A 17069-nucleotide genomic window follows, 5' to 3' on the forward strand; every position below is an offset into this window, starting at 1 on the left:
GCAGCTGAACAACAGTCAGCACCTCTATTATTCATGCACACTTCCTTCAGTCTCCCTGTCTGTCTGTACTTCAGCTCAATCATTCTTAGTGACATATTTCAAAGAATACTCTGAAAATATTTGATTTTATTACAGGGATGCAACCGATATGGAATTTTTGACAAATGCCGATAAATCTACCGATATCAGCCGATAATTCTCTGCTGTATTAGCCAATAAATTTTTCTGAAGACTGCAAAATCTGAAGGAAAACACATACAGTCAACAACTAATTTTATAAAATAAAAAAAACCTTACTATACCGATACTGATAACTCTACCGATATTAACCGATAATTCTCTGATATAGTAACCGATAAATATAAATATACATTTTCTGCATGATTGCAAAAATCTGAAGGCAAACACAAATAGTTAAAAACTTTATTAAAAAACAAACAAAAAAAACTTTAGATACCAATACAAGTAACTCTACCGATATTAGCCGATAAGTCTCAGATATATTAGCCAATAAATATAAAAAAAAAATAAAATCTGCACGATTGCCAACATTTGAAGGCAAACACATACAATTAACAACTGATTTTATTAAAATAAAAACTTCAGGTACCAATACCAACAACTCTACCAATATTAGCTGATAAGTTTCAGATTTTTTTGCTGATAAATATAAATATACATTTTCTGCATGATTTCCAAGATTTGAAGGCAAACACATGCAGTTAACAACTGATTTTATTTTAAAAACTTCAGATACCAATACCAATACATATACTGATATTAGCCGATAAATATAAATACTAATTTCTCTGCAAGACTGCCAAAATCTGAAGGCAAATACATACAGCTAACAACTTATTTTATAAAAAAAAACTTATATACCTATACTGACAACTCTACCGATATTAGCTGATAACTCTGTGATGTATTATCCAATAAATATAATACATATAATAAATATTTTTATGCATGATTGCCAACATCTGAAGGCAAACACATACAGTTAACCTCTGATTTTATAAAAAAAAAAAAAAAAAACTTCAGATACAGATACCGATAGCTCTACCGATATTAGCCAATAATTATCTGATGTATTAGCCAATAAATATAAGACAAACACATACAGTCAACAACTATTAAAAAAGTAAGAATAGTCTGAACTGAACTTTGGGCTTTATTTAACAACAATTCATTTCTGAGCCAAACTTTTTTATGTGAATAAATTTTCTCCTTGTTTTAAAAAATCATAAATAAAGCAACCATCTATCTTAGGGAACCTCAACCATAATCAAAATACCAGTAAAATAAAATTAAAAAGTAGCAGGCAGCAAGCATGTAAAGTGGATCAACCTGCAGAAATAATACATAATTTATCAGCTTAAAGATACTGGAATAATTTTGAAATCAGAGCGATAACTCTAACAATAAATATAACATTTATCAGCCTATATCAATATGGCCGCTGATATTTTGTGCATCTCAAATTTGTGTGATATTTTAAGATTTTGATTGGCGATTCATCAAAGTGAAATCGCAAAATGGGATTTCATGCACATCTTGTCAGGGAAGAACAGTTACAGTATGTGTTCAGTAATACATCTCAGAGGGCGCTCTTGTGTGGGTATACTCTATCCACTTGACATAAGGAATACTGTTTTCAGGTCCAAGCCGCTACTAACGCATTAAAGTAATAGTTTTTTTTTTTTTTTTTAAAGAAAATCATGGTATACATACAGTAACCTTATCTGGACTTGCTGCATCACAAACATCAATATTTTAACATTTTATAAAAAAAACAATCACTTTCTGGCCATCTGATATTATCCATGGTTATATATTTTGCAATCATGATTTTTAAAAGTATTACACCATTTGTTGAGCCTCCCCATACCGTTTGATAGATTGCTTAGATCCAGTAGCTGGTTCCCGTGAAGTTAGACTTAACAAGCGGATACTAGCGTTTCAGTACGAATAAATAATTTTTCTGCTTTCACTGATTCAGCATGACTAACAACCACATGACTACAGAATCATTTCAGAAGGATTTATTTTAAACACTAGACTGAAGTTTATAGTAAAAACATGTTATAATATGTGGTATTTCATGTCTAGCATTTACTACACAGTGCCTTTACTCATTGAGAATTTACTCAAACTGGTGTTATTATCTCAGTTGTTATCATCATTCATTTTGCTTAATTTGTCAATGAACTATGGCTCTGTGTAGCATATTTACCAGAAACATCTTTACTGACAAGATGCACATGAAAAACACCTTTGATTATTCGCCCAACCCAACTTTATTACATTCCATGGCATTTTTCTGTCCTAAAATCAAAATTTTCCCAATATTCCAGCGTCTAGACATTTAGGGATAGATTTACAAAGTGATCTCCTGACAATAAATCAATTACAGAACTCAAAAGTAGTGCAAAAACTACCTCATATTTAGTAATAAACAAGCAGAGGAGATGATGATAAGGTGCATGTGAACTACAACCAACACAGGTGGAAAATTAAATGTTTCTTGGGGGTGTTAATAGCAAATACTACTAATCTGACTATCACCTCGTAGTTATTTTACATACTCTCCTCCAATACATTTTGCATCTTAAAGGGAAACACCATGCACAGGCAAATACATAGGGTACACTTTTTGAAAGTTTTTTTAACCCTTTTTTTTAGACTTAAAACAAGCTCAATTAAAAAATTCTATTTGCTTGTGACACTACAGTCATCTCTGTATTCCTCCAATTATGATAGCATTTATATATTGTATTTTTATTTTTATCTCTCCATAATTCAGACTTGATTACTTTGATTCACAACTTTGAAGAAATTCCAAGATTTTGCTATGTTGTATATAACTCTATATTATCATAAAAATCTCTCAGTAAAAACCTTCAGAATATTAAAATAATATAGAATACAGAAAAACAACTCATTTGAAGAAAACAGCCTTTAAAAATATGCATTGTAGTTGAAATGTGCAGACACATAATATATTACAATACTTTTAAAACACTATGATAACCCAAAATTCAAAATTTCCACAGTGACTGGTGCATAAATACAGCAGTGTAATGTCCCACCTTAACATTGGCAAAGTACTTCAGCTAATAACCATAATCCTACAGAACTGTTATTCTCTCAGCATAAATGATTATACCTTAATGATTTATACCAGTTTGCTGTATTACACACATGCTACATGCAGTCTGCTGAGTATATAAATACCAGATTACATCATCCATTCTATATTTGTGTGTTCGTGCGTGTGTGTCACCTGTAAGGCTGCTCCCCTGTGTGTGTCCGTAGATGTCTTGTAAGGTTGGCCGAGCGTGGGAATATCTTACCACAGTATCTATAGGGGAAGGAAACAGATCTCCAGGAACAATACTCAGCAATACACACACACACACACACACATTTCTCAAAAACCCCCTGCATTCCAGCTCAGCGCTGTCCACACTCATTAAACATCAAACAAATGTTTACTTCAACATCTTATTAATGAAACAAACAAAAACTAAACAAACATGGGTTAGTATAAACATTGGCACGCAATACTGATTATTATATTTCGGTCTACTCTAATTAAGCATGTTACAATATATAAAATGTTATATTGTTAACTGTATTATACTATATTATTAGTAGGCTATAATATATAAATGATAATACATAAAAATATTAATATAATATTAATATTAATATTAATAATAAAAGATAATATTATACCAATTTTGCTGCCAAGTATTATCTAATTGACACATATCTCAAAATAACTTATGTTTAAAAATATATGTTATTGTTATTAATGTAAATTAATTATATAAAGTTGTTTTGGCCATAACAGTCCTAAAATCCTGATATTATTTATATATTAATTTTCCATATATTATTACTGAGAAGTTTGCAGCATAAACAACAATTTAGAATAAAAGCTTTTTAATAATTAAATATATTGTGTTGTTTTTTTTGTCAGTATACAGTAGCCGCTTAATTCTGTTTGTGTATTTCCTACATGTTTCATAAATTTGTTTGTTTACTTTAAATTTAATTTTAGATTGTTAACTTGTACTTCGCTCTATAAATAGAAGCTACATAATAAATAAATAAATATAAATGTATTATTAAATTAGTGTTGCGTTGCTTTAAGTTATAGTTTGATGATTGATTACAAACAGAATACAAAACAGGTTTGTTTACTTACATTATAATTTCTATATTACTTTGTTTACAAACTATACTATAGTATATTAATTTGATTGTTTAGTATATCATTTCTATATTACTTTGTTTACATACTATACTATAGTATATAAATGTATTTGTTGTTTACTCACTATATCATTTCTATATTACTTTGTTTACATAGTATAGTATAGTATAGTATTTCGATTTGTTTGTTTACTACATTGTTTGTATACAACATTGTTTACATAGTATAGTATAGTACAGTATAGTATAGTATAGTACAGTATAGTATAGTGTAATGATTTGTTTTTTTAACTACATCACTTTTTATATTACTTTGTTTACACAGTATAGTATAGTATAGTATAGTATAGTATAGTAAAGTATAGTATAGTTTAGTTTAGTATATCGATTTATTTGTTTGTTAACTTACTATATCATTTCTATATTACTTTGTTTACATACTATAGTATACTATATTGATTTGTTTGTTTGGTTACTATATTATTTCTATATTACTTTGTTTACATACTATACTATGGTATATATACGTTTATTTGTTAACTTTCTATATTATTTCTATATTACTTTGCTTGCATACTGTAGAGCGGGGATGCTCAATCCTGTTCCTGGAGATCTACCTTCCTGTAGATTTCAGTTGCTACCCATTTCAAGCACACCTGCCTGTAATTATCAAGTGCAGTTCAGGTCCTAATTAATTGGTTCAGGTGTGTTTGATCAGGGTGAGAGCTGTGTTTTGCAGTAAGGTAGATCTACGGGAACAGGATTGAGCAGCCCTGCTGTAAAGTATAGTATATCAATTAGTTTGTTTGTTTGTTTACTTACTATATAATTTCTTTATTACTTTGTTCACAATCTATGCTATAGTATATTGATTTGATTGTTTGTTTACTATATAATTTCTATATTACTTTTTTTTTTTTTTACATACTATAGAGTATAGTATATCAATTTGTTTTAAAACTATATAATTTCTATATTACTTTGTTTACATAGTATAGTATATAGATTTGTTTGATTACTACATTGTTTCTATATTACATTGTTTACATAGTATAGTATAGTATAGTACAGGGGTGGGCAATCTCGGTCCTGGAGGGCCGGTGTCCTGCACAGTTTAGCTCCAACCCTATTCAAACAGACCTCCCTATAGAGTTCAAGTGATCTTGAAGACACTGATTAGTTTGTTCAGGTGTGTTTGACTAGTGTTGGAACAAAACTCTGCAGGGACACCGGCCCTCAAGGATCAAGTTTGCCCATCCCTGGTATAGTATAATGATTTGTTTTTTTACTACATCAGTTCTAAATTACATTGTTTACATAGTATAGTATAGTATAGTATAGTATAGTATAGTATATCGATTTATTTGTTTGTTAACTTACTAAGTCATTTCTATATTACTTTGTTTACATACTATAGTATATTAACTTGTTTCCTTTCAATTAGTTGGACTGTTATATAGTATATAGATCAAATGTTTTCAATTAGCTTTGTACATCATGCTATAGAAGTAAATGAGTGTTACCTGCAGGTGTAGCGCTCTTTGCCTTTGCGTAACAGTGTTTCGGGAAGTGTAGTGGGTGGAGCCCGGAAGTCGAACATGGAGGGAACAGAACGCATGATGTCACCGCCGTCTGGCTTCAAAGAGCTGAAGGATTCCAGCTTTTCAGCCATGTTTTCAATCGCCGACATCTGCGAGAGATAGACAAATGTTTTATTACCTCACTGTGAGGTCTTTAAAGACACACATCCCACTGTGTTACTCCAATTTACTGAGCTTCTACCACAGATGTGTGTAGCAAAACGCTGACCGTGAACTTTCACTCTCGAATAACAGTGTGAAATGCTTTTGCTGATCTGTAATGTCCAATTTTGGCGCACAAACACAAATAACAACGCATGTTATAAAATGGACCACACATGTACACACGCACACACACAAACACACACACACACACACACACACACACACACACACACACACACACACAAACACACACACAGAGAAACTGCTGCCAATTTTCTAATTAAGCCTAACAGTTGCTTTCATCGAAAATGGACACACTCTCATAGGAGAAGGAGATACATGTGTGTGTCAGCCAGAGAATGGGAACAACATAAGGCCTGAGAGTAGTGTGACTGTGTGTGTGAGGCGCGCTGAAGAGCAAGAGTGATTCATGTCCTATGTTGGCCATAAAGCATTCAGTGCACAATATGAGCAGACAGCACATTCGTCAATATGAAAGATGTTGACATTACTGATCAAGGCTGAGACAGCAGTAATAATGATATCATAGGAAGGAGAGGGAGGGGGAGTCGGGGGTCCCTGTAGGCGAACGGGCCTATCAACCGCAGCCTAACACTGAGGCCTTTCAGAAAGCGCTGTGGATTTGCATTATTGCACGTGTGTATTGAATTTTCCCCTTTTCGTATTTCAGGTTTTGGTGACAAATCAGTTCTGATTCACAGTGAAGGACACACGGACATACATATATTAAACGCACAAAGCAACGTCTGTTTCCTTCAGAAGAAAATATCAGAGAAGGTCTAAGAAAGACGTGTCTGGATACCGAAGAAAGGTCAATGGGGACTTGCTGAAGTCTCCTCAGCTAGATCTCAATTCAAGAAATAATATTTTGGTTTTAATCAAAAGTGAAAGATCTCAGTGTATGAAATCTTTTTCTTTAAATTTTCCAACAAAAAAAGGTAATTGACCCTTAAAAGTTTTTATTTTTTATTAAAATATTCTAGCGGAAATATAACCAATACAAATAATTCCTTGCTCTGTTAAATGTCATTTGGGAAATATTTGAAATAAAAAAGATAAAAATTCACAGGAGGGCTAATAATGTAGACTTTCGTTTTGTTTAAATACTGACTTTGATTTTTTAAATGTACAGAGTAGGTGGCTTTTCAGAAGAGTTTGATGGGAAATGTTGACTTTACAGATTTGGAATAGACAGAAAGAAAGAAGGAACGAAGAAAGGAACGAATGGCCGAAAGAACGACCGACCAAACTAACAAATGAACGTAAGAAAGAACAAAAGAAAGAACAAACGAATGAACAATAAATGAAAGAAAGAAAGAACAAAAGAAAGAAAGAAAGAATAAACGAAAGAAGGAACAAAAAAAGAACAAACAAAAAAGAAAGAATAAATAAACAAAATAAAAAAGAAAGAAAGAAAGAAAGAAAGAACAAACAAATGAAAGAACAAATGAAACAAATGAATGAACAAAAGAACGAATGAGCGAACAAAAGAAAGAACGAATTAACAAAAAAGAAAGAAAGAAAGAACAAACAAACAAAAGAAAGAAAGAAAGAAAGAGAGAAAGAAAGAACAAACAAACGAAAGAACAAATGAAATAAAGAAAGAACAAACAAACAAACAAACGAATGAACAAAAAAATGAATGAACGAACAAAAGAAAGAAAAAAAAAAGAAAGAACAAGCAAAAAAAGAAAGATCGAAAGACAGATTGAAAGAAAGAAAGAAAGAAAGAGAATGAATAAATCAATTAAAGAAAGAATGAATGAATTAAAAAAATAATCAACAAAGAAAAAATTAATCAACGAATGAAAAAAAAAATGAATAAATGAAAGAAAGAAAGAAAGAAAGAAAGAAAGAGAAAGAATGAAAGAATAGAAAGAACAAACAAAAAAGAAAGAAAGAAAGAAAGAAAGAAAGAAAGAAAGAAAGAAAGAAAGAAAGAAAGAACAAATGAAAGAACAAATTAAACAAACGAATGAACAAAAGAACGAATGAGTGAACAAAAGAAAGAATGAATGAACAAAAAAGAAAGAAAGAAAGAAAGAAAGAAAGAAAGAAAGAAAGAAAGAAAGAATGAACGAAAGAAAGAATAAATCAAATAAAGAAAGAATAAATGAACAAAATAAATTTTCAACAAACTAAAAAATTGATCAACGAACAAAAGAAAGAATGAATAAGACAGAAAAATATTATCAATGAAAGAAAGAACAAAGGAAGGACAGAAAGAAAGAACAAATTAACAAAATAATAAATAAAAGAAAGAATGAAAGAAAGAAAGAAAGAAAGAAAGAAAGAAAGAAAGAAAGAAAGAAAGAAAGAAAGAAAGAAAGAAAGAAAGAAAGAAAACGAACGAACGAAAGAAGGGATAAATCTTAACAAGTATCATGTGAAAGGAGAGGAAGAAGAGAGAGGGCCAGTGAAAGAGAGAAAGATCAACATGAGATAATGTGGAGGGTTGATGAGGAATGACAGTTGGGAGTTAAAGTTCTCGATTGGAACGTCAGGCTCACATCCTCTGAGAGGAAGTGAAGTGTCAGACCTGCATGATTAGGGATACAGCGACTCCCTTTGTCCATTAATCACAGTCAATGATGGACAGAGGGATAGTAGTGTATATAATGAGCTACTGTCATAAAGTGTCTTTAAAGGGATAGTTCATTCAAAAATGAGTATTGCCATCATTTACATACCTTTGATTTTATTCAAACTAGTTTGCTTTTTTTTGTTCTGTTAAACACAACAGTAACATATTGAAGATTGTTGGAAACTAATAACAAATTACTTTTATTTGTTTTTACGACTATGGATGTCCATTGACTATGGATGTCAATGGTCATCAGTTTCCCAAACTCTTCAATATGTCTTCTTTTGTGTTCAACAGAACAAAACAACTGGTTAGGAACAATTTACAGGTGAGTAAACAATTGCAGAGTTTTCATTTTGAAGTGAACAATACCTTTAGTTATGCTAGGCTAACATTTAATTAGCATCTCTTACTCATATTTTTGTGAAAATGTTAATGTTACTTGTCAATATACAGTGTGTATAGAAAACTGTAATGTTACTTTTCAGGATATTGTTATGAATAGAAGGATTAAAGAACTTATTTGATTTTCCTGTAATACAGTTGTCAATTCTGTCATTTTTAAATAATTAATTGTCTCATTATTAGTATATTAATGGCACTGAATCAAGATCTACTCACACCCAAATTTTTTTCTTAGACAAAAAATACCCTGTAATTGCTTATGAATCTCCATCTGTGTTTGGACTTGCTAAGATATCATCATCTGCAACAAAGTCCATTTTAGGGGCTGTTTACATGACACCATTTTTAGCTAAAGTGCAAGTTTCTGGGAATAATATCGTTATCAAATCTGCATTTGCTAAAACAACGTGATTTTGTGAATATGTATGTTCAAGCATATGATGCATTCAGCCTAAAGACAAGCATGAGTACTTGAAAACCAAAACAACAATGGTGAATTACAGGACTGTAAGTGTGTGGATATATAGTGTTTCTTTAAAAAGTGACACCGCCAAATACTGGCTTGAACTGTAAAAATATCCGTAAATTAGCAGTTTTATATATTTTATAATTCATGTTTTTATTTTTTCTCCATTTATTTATGCTTTTAAATTGCATTATGGGACCTTGGTCTTTATTCCAACTACTTTTACCCTTAAAAAAAATTTAAAAGTGACTTTTATTGACATTTTTAATTGTAAAGCAATGTTATAATAGTTTAGGATTTTTCATTAGCTTTAGTTTTTATATCATTTTGACCTTTTGATTTCAAATTCGGTTAATTAGCATGTAGAGGTAGATTTACCATTTTTTATTCGTTTTTTCATATATTAAAATTGCTTAGTTTTAGTTTAATCTTTATTCATCTCAATTTTAGAAGTTTCTAAATAAGGTTAGGTTTAATAAGGTTATTTGTGAGGTGCAAGATTTAAAATCATCAGAAAAAATATTGTATAATAAAAACTCCACCATACATTTTTTAAAACGTGTTCAGAGGACACATGACCACTATCATCTACCACTATTCTTCTAATTGCTTCTGAGGTTAGATACACAGTAGTGATGGGAAGTTCAGATCTTAAACGCGAACCGGATCTTTTGTGACAATCCTCTCATCTTAGGACTCAATGTACCAAAATTATATAGCCAGCAATAATAAGCATTTCAGTCAGTTAACCTGTCAAATCATCACCATGATCTGAAAAATGTTTAGAGTTATGTTTTGCAACCCAACTGAAGCATGATTCACTCATTTAAACTTTTTTTTTTGCCAGATGCTCTCATTTAAGCCCTCAATTTACCTATGCTGCAGTTGTTCCAAGTTTAGTTCAGTCACAAAAGGCTGTCATGTACTGTGTTTGGTTCTGAATCATGCATGCACAGTATTATCAGTTAACCCCTTCTCAAATCTGATCTCGGTGTACTGTTCTAATAACTGAATAACTACATATTGGTTTACTTAAAGTCAGAGGGCAGTATCAGGCATAATTAAGTTGTTTGTTGATTAGTGTTTACTGCATACGCAAATCGTTTCAAATGATTCAGTTAGATTTGGTGGATTAGTTCAACCAGTAACCTGGCAGCAGGTTAACAGACTCTGAGGTGCCGGGTCAACCAACTGGCAGCGTGAAGTAAATAGATTTACTTCTAAAAGACTTACTGTAGGTTTATCCATTAAATACATTTACAAAGACGAAAAGGAAGGATGTTTTTGCTATAATTTTAGTTAGTTCAGTTAGTTTTGTATGAACACAATATAGTTTCAGTTAGTTCTACTTTTTCTTTAAACTTTTGTTTTTATTTTTAATTTAGTTAATGAAAATTATTTAAAATGTTAGTTTTCTGTTTTTCGTTTTTGTTAACTATAATAACCGTGACTTTTTAAACATTTTTTAATAGTTTAAAGTGATATATTGTCTAAGTTGTTGTTGTATATTAAGCTACAAAAACTTTGTAATAAACTGCTAGTACATTTTCTGTGACTTTACAGACTTATTTCTTTATACATTATTCCTAAACGTTATATTATGTCAAACCACTAAAATGTTATAAAAAGTAACTTTGTTAAACTGTAGACCGAAATGTAGACCGAACATCAATCAAGGTCCCATAATGCAATTCAAAATCGTAAATAAACGGGAAACACTTGTGAATCACAAAATACAAACAGTTGTTTTTTACAGTGTGGCATGCATACACTGCAGCATTCATATAGACGTGTTATACCTTTAATTTTTGACTGGATAGTATAGAGTGCAGACAGGAAAGCAAAACAGCAAAAGTTCTAATTCGGGCCACTTCTTAGTGCTACACGTTGTACATTTTTTTATTGTCTTTTTTTTAACACAGTTTGTTGTGTAAAAGAATCCCAAGACCAAAATATCTGCACTATCAACATTAATTTTATAACTAACTCCTTGATCTTACGGCATGTCAACAATAGTCCCACTTGTGTCTATTTAAATTGTTCCCTAGGAATTTGTATGGAAAAGTCACATGAAGCATAACAGACTCCATTAAGTCTTCTGCTATTGAAAAAGCAATAAAACATTTGACCAAGCCAGAGATTTTGTCCTCAAAGTGCATCCAAAAAGAGTGCATATTTTATAGCCATATACATGATTGGTCCTTAAAGTCTAAACACATTACCATAGATTAGTATCTCTATGATTGCTGTAACAACTAAAGCTCAAAAGGAATCTGTGATCGGCAACGAATGGACTTCCTGGATGGCTAAGTAGCCTTCACGCTCTCTCTGTGGTGGGGCAGCTGTTGAGTTGCCCGTTCTCAGCAGTGTGTGTGTGCGTCTGAGAGGCCCTTCATTAGCCAGAGCCTTTTTTTTTTTCAATTGTTGATCTTATCAGGGCACCAGATGTCTTGGGTTTGGAAACCCCCCTTGTGCTATCAGACACATTTAAAGGGGTCCCAGAGAGACTGTTACCCCTGCAGTGATGCGATGCCGTACGGGAGTGTCGCCACCCCGAATCAGAGCCGCGGTCTGTTACTCTCTCTGTATAAATAATCACATTCGCTGCATTATCAGGGGTAGCCATCAGAAATAACAACTGTTCTGTCTGCTTAACACACACACACACACACATGCTGGCATGCCAAATGACACATGAACACATCGGATTCATTCAGTTCATTCATTCTCCAATGCTCAGCCTGAGTGGTTTCATTTAAATGGTGGTTATGTGAATTAATTATTCAGAACATCAAAAGATATGAATCAATGTGCTGCCATGCATTGAACAGAAGGACTTTAAAAGATTGGATAGTTTACCAACCCAACATTAATCTTCTTATATAGCCGAAATTGCTTTGGACCATGTTTAGCTGTCTATGCTTTGTTTGTTTGAGTCATGCATTACATCTGCCATGTCATGCTAATAGTGTTGGTATACAGTTGAAGTCAGAATTCCTAGCCCCCCTGTATATCATTTCCCCTAATTTCTGTTTAAGGGAGAGTATTTTTCAACACATTTCTAAACATGATGGTGGTGTTAGTAAGGCCAGCAGGGGGGGCGCAACCTGCAGTCTGTGTGGGTCCTAATGCCCCAGTATAGTGAAGAGGACTCTGCTCTGTGAGTGCCGTCTTTCGGATGAGACGTTAAACTGTGGTCTTGACTCTCTGTGGTCGATTAAAATCTCAGGATGTCCTTCGAAAATAGTAGGGTTTAACCCTGGTACCCAGGCCAAATTTGTCCACTGGACTCTGTCCATCATGCCTTCTAACTAATTGGCTTTATCATTCTGTCTCCTCTCCACCATCAACTGGTGTGTGGTGTGCAATCTGGCGCAATATGGCTGCAATCGCGTCACTCAGGTGGATGCTGCACACTGGTGGTTGATGAGGAGATTCTCTCCAATGTGTAAAGTGTCCAAAAAAGCTATATACATGTAAAGAATTATTTTTTTATGTAATATTTTATTAGATATTTTACAAGAGACAAGTATTCAGCTTGAAGTGACCTTTAAACTCAGTTAATTAGGGTAATTAGGCAAGTCAGTGTATAACAGTGGCTTGTTTTGCAGACAATCTGAAAAATATATAGCTTAAGGGGGCTAATAATTTTGACCTTAAAATGGTTTAAAAAAACTGCTTTTTTCTAGCTGAAATAAAACAAACAAGATTTTCTCCAGAAGAAAAAATATTATAGGAAATACTGTGAAAAATTCCTTGTTCTGTTGAGCATCGTTTGGGAAATATTTGAAAAGGAAAATATCACAGGAGGGCTGATTTTTGTTTGCCTTCAACTATATGAGTATTGTGAAGGTGTGTGCATATGAGTAGCATGGAAATATTAGGCATGTGTGTGTTTGATGCGAGAAAATGAATGACTCTGTTTGGAGTAACTTACCCATGTTCTTTGATCAGGCATGCGAAACTGGGGGCGGGACAGAAGGGAAACAGCAAATCAAAATCAAGAATCAGACTGATCGAGTGTGATTATGCAGTTTGGTGTTTGGTTATTGTTTTTTATTTCATTGTACCCAGTAGTTGCCCAATTGTTTTACCGTCATTTTTATTATGATTGTATAGAAGATTAAAGATAAAACAATTCATAATAATTTAATCCAACATATAATAATAATAATAAAATAATAATAATATTAGTGTATTATTATTATTATTATTTAAATAATACATTATATTAAAATAATTTATTAATAATATTAATTATAAAAATAAAAGTTCCAATTGCACTTTAATAAGTTAATAACAAGCGGCAACATCCTGTTCTCCCTCGTGAAGTGAATACAGAAATAACTGAAACTGCAATTCACCAAAATTCTGCTAGTCCTGGCTAAATAATAGAGCACATTTCTATAGACCCCAATGTTAAAAGGGCCAACTTTACAGCAGAAAAAAAGATGTTTACAGCCTGGTACAAAAGAACGATTTTAGTACATAGCTAATATTACCCTTTATGACAACTGTGAGGGGGTGATTTTTTTTAATAACTCATCAGTTTTGTTTATATTAAGTTATATTAAGTCTGCATTATTAAGGGCATGGCTTAGCATATACATCATATTTTTGTTTTGTTTTATGTGGCTTTACACAGTCAATTGCTTTTTGGAATTATTTTCAACAAATATCAGATAATATAGCATGCTGTGTCCACTTAATTATGCTCACAAACCATTCAAGTGGCTTCCATTTCCCAGGTGAGTGAAATTCTTAAATACATATACAGTATACCATATCTATAACTGTATTTGTTTTATTTTATCATTTATAATTTCTTTAGAACTTGAATGCACTCTGACAGATTGATTAGCTGTAGGCTCTAGAACAGAAGTATATTGCGTTTTCCTTCAGAACAAAAACGTCATAACGATGCTTTAGAGGCTCTATGTATTACAACAGTGTTTTTTAAAAGACTAAATACTTTACTGATATAGTATACAACCAAGCACATGTGGTCAGAACACAAACGAGTCACAGGAGATGAGTTATTAAGCATTTCTCTCAAAGAAAATCCTGTCTAAGCAAAATGCTAGCAGGCATCTGTAGCTCTGCCTCTTTGTTCTTTTTTGTTAACCCCCAGTCAGCGCGATGACATGCGAACAAAATGATGACAACTGGCCACACCCACTTGTAGCCTATGGGTGACGTCACGGATGCTACGTACCATATTTTTTAGTCTATGGTTAATAACAATAACATATAACATAGTTGTCAGTTTGTTTTACTACCATTTTATTATGATGGAATGAAAGATTAAAGATAAAAACAAATAAATATTAATAGAATTATAAATATTTTTTTAATAATAATATATATTTGAAATTAATTCTAAATAATTCCACTGTCACATTTTATTTAATTAATTTATACATTGTATTTATTGATTTGTTTATTAAGCTGTTGTTTATTAATCCAACTTGTGTGCTCTGACCATAAAATTATTACATTTTAATTCCAAAAATGTAAACTTAAATAGTTTATATTATATTTATATATCCAATATTTCAACAATGTTTCTTAGCAGTTCCCTTGACCTCCCATTGAGTATATTGTTCTTTACTGCCTTGCGTCTCACTGATGCTGTATACGTTAAGAACTCTATTTCCCATAATACATCTGGGCTGTCAGTAGTATCTCTGTTGCTGATTAGAGAGTCCAGTGAGCACAGCGCAGTAAAGAGGATGCCGATAGGTCACCTCGTTAGGCAGTGTGTCAGACACATGTGGATATTATCTAGCGCAGACACAAAGCATACTCGGGAAATAAATCAGGCCAATGAAACAGCCCATAAAACACTGTCCTGCAACAGCCAATAAAACACTACACCAGTGAGCGTCTGTGTGGGTTTCAGAGTCTATACGTGTGCCAGACATGTATGTGTGTGTGTTGGGGGGTGGGTTATACGAGAACTAAGTATTATTTTTACACAACACTGATAGTGAACACACAATGACATAAAGCAGACAGGTTACTTAATACACACTAATGAGGTTACATAGACACTCAGGCCCAAAACCACACACTCACCACACTAAACCCACTCATTCCAGATGCACAAATCACATAAATCACATTGATTTACAACACACACTCACACAATTCTCCATCTAGGCATATGGGTCAGTGTCTGGCAGTTTAACAGGGTATCGTATTGTGACATCATAATCAAAGACACCCACACAGAGACGTGTCACAAAACTCTTCGCATCTGGACCTGATCAGGAACCGCACAGAGGAACATGAGAGTCGCTATGCTAATGCTAAAACACAGGGGCCCCGTAAAGCTACTGCCAACATACTGTAGCTATTACGTCAATACTGGCATCGTGACGGGGTATTTTGTCAATAGTGGAAATTGCATTCAATGGGACAAGTAATGCTATGTTAGTGTTTCAAATTGCTTTGGATTTCGTTTGGTCGTGCAGAACGGATTTTAAAGCAGCTGAAAGTGGTTTGCCATGATAGTAAACATGACAGTATAGGGTTTATATGTGTAAATATTTTGCAAACACCTCCACTTACGCTACTTTCTTTTTGGGTAATTGTGCAAGTAATATGTTTGAGTGTTGGAAGATGTCTTGATATTTGTACCCGGAAATTTGCACGCCACTTCTCTCAACTGAACTAAATGATAGTGCTGAAATAAATCGTTTGAGTCTGGAACAGATGGTATTAAAGGGTAAGTACACCCACAAATCACCTTTATGTACATTTCAAACTCCTAAGACCTTTGTTGATCTTCGGAATACAACTTAAGATACTTTGGGATAATTTAGTTAAGATATTTTACACTTCAAAGTGCTGTAAAATAGCAAAGAACATCCTCAAAACTGACTATATGCCTTCAGGAGTTCAATCAGAATCATATCAAGCTACAAGAATGCACACATAAAACAAAAATAATGACTTATTCAACAGATTCTTCTCTTCAGTGTCAGTATATTGCGCACACTCACTAGCACTTCGCAGTGATGTATACACCCTGAATGTCTGTGCGCAACATCATCAGATTGAAACAAAGTACAGGTGCATATAAGATAATAGATCAGAGATGCAACCAAGCATAATATGTGAATAAACTGACATTGAGGAGAAAAAAAGCTTTTATTTTAAGTCATTACATGTGTTATAAGGTGAAAGTGTTCTTGTAGCTTGAAAATATTCAGATCGTACCACTCTTGGCTTTGAACAAGTCAGGATCCTTGCCATCTATGAGGAACTCAAGACTCAGGCATACGGAGGTGAGAGTAAGTAATTAATGACATAATTAAAATGTTTGTGTGAACTAAACAATTTAACACTGCTGTAGCATAGAAAAAGCCAATTAAACATAGGCTAATGATTTATTTAGAACTGAGATGAGGTGTTAACATTTGTTTAGTGGTGGGAAAATCTCACCTGTGGATGGAAGAGAAATCCAGGAGCCGGCCGCATGTATTTGTCCTTGAGGACTTCGAAAGGATCATTCATCTTTCTCTTCTCAACCCTGCTGATGTTAAACTTCTATCAGTTCTCATGGTGAGCCGAACCAAATTAAGTTTGTTCTATTACACTACGAGAGTAGGAAGGACTT

The 17069-nt window shown here is 32.9% G+C and overlaps 1 protein-coding gene across 50 annotated transcripts in view; it reads right to left on the reverse strand.

Annotated features, from left to right (window-relative positions):
- Positions 1-17069, reverse strand: part of mecom (MDS1 and EVI1 complex locus) — a 293545-nt gene that overhangs the window by 12510 nt on the left and 263966 nt on the right. For 15 of the 50 annotated variants that reach the window (XM_073923908.1, XM_073923902.1, XM_073923897.1 and 12 more), the window contains 4 exons: positions 16895-16982; positions 13383-13409; positions 5748-5914; positions 3287-3364 (listed from right to left, as the gene is read on the reverse strand). In XM_073923908.1, the coding sequence (XP_073780009.1) occupies positions 3287-3364; positions 5748-5914; positions 13383-13409; positions 16895-16982 (360 nt within the window). Of the gene's footprint in view, positions 1-3286; positions 3365-5747; positions 5915-13382; positions 13410-16894; positions 16986-17069 lie in introns of all 50 variants that reach the window. The other 35 variants (XM_073923906.1, XM_073923900.1, XM_073923896.1 and 32 more) reach the window with 3 other exon arrangements.

The sequence above is a fragment of the Danio rerio genome, chromosome 15, assembly GCF_049306965.1.
Source record: "Danio rerio strain Tuebingen ecotype United States chromosome 15, GRCz12tu, whole genome shotgun sequence".
NCBI lineage: Eukaryota > Metazoa > Chordata > Actinopteri > Cypriniformes > Danionidae > Danio > Danio rerio.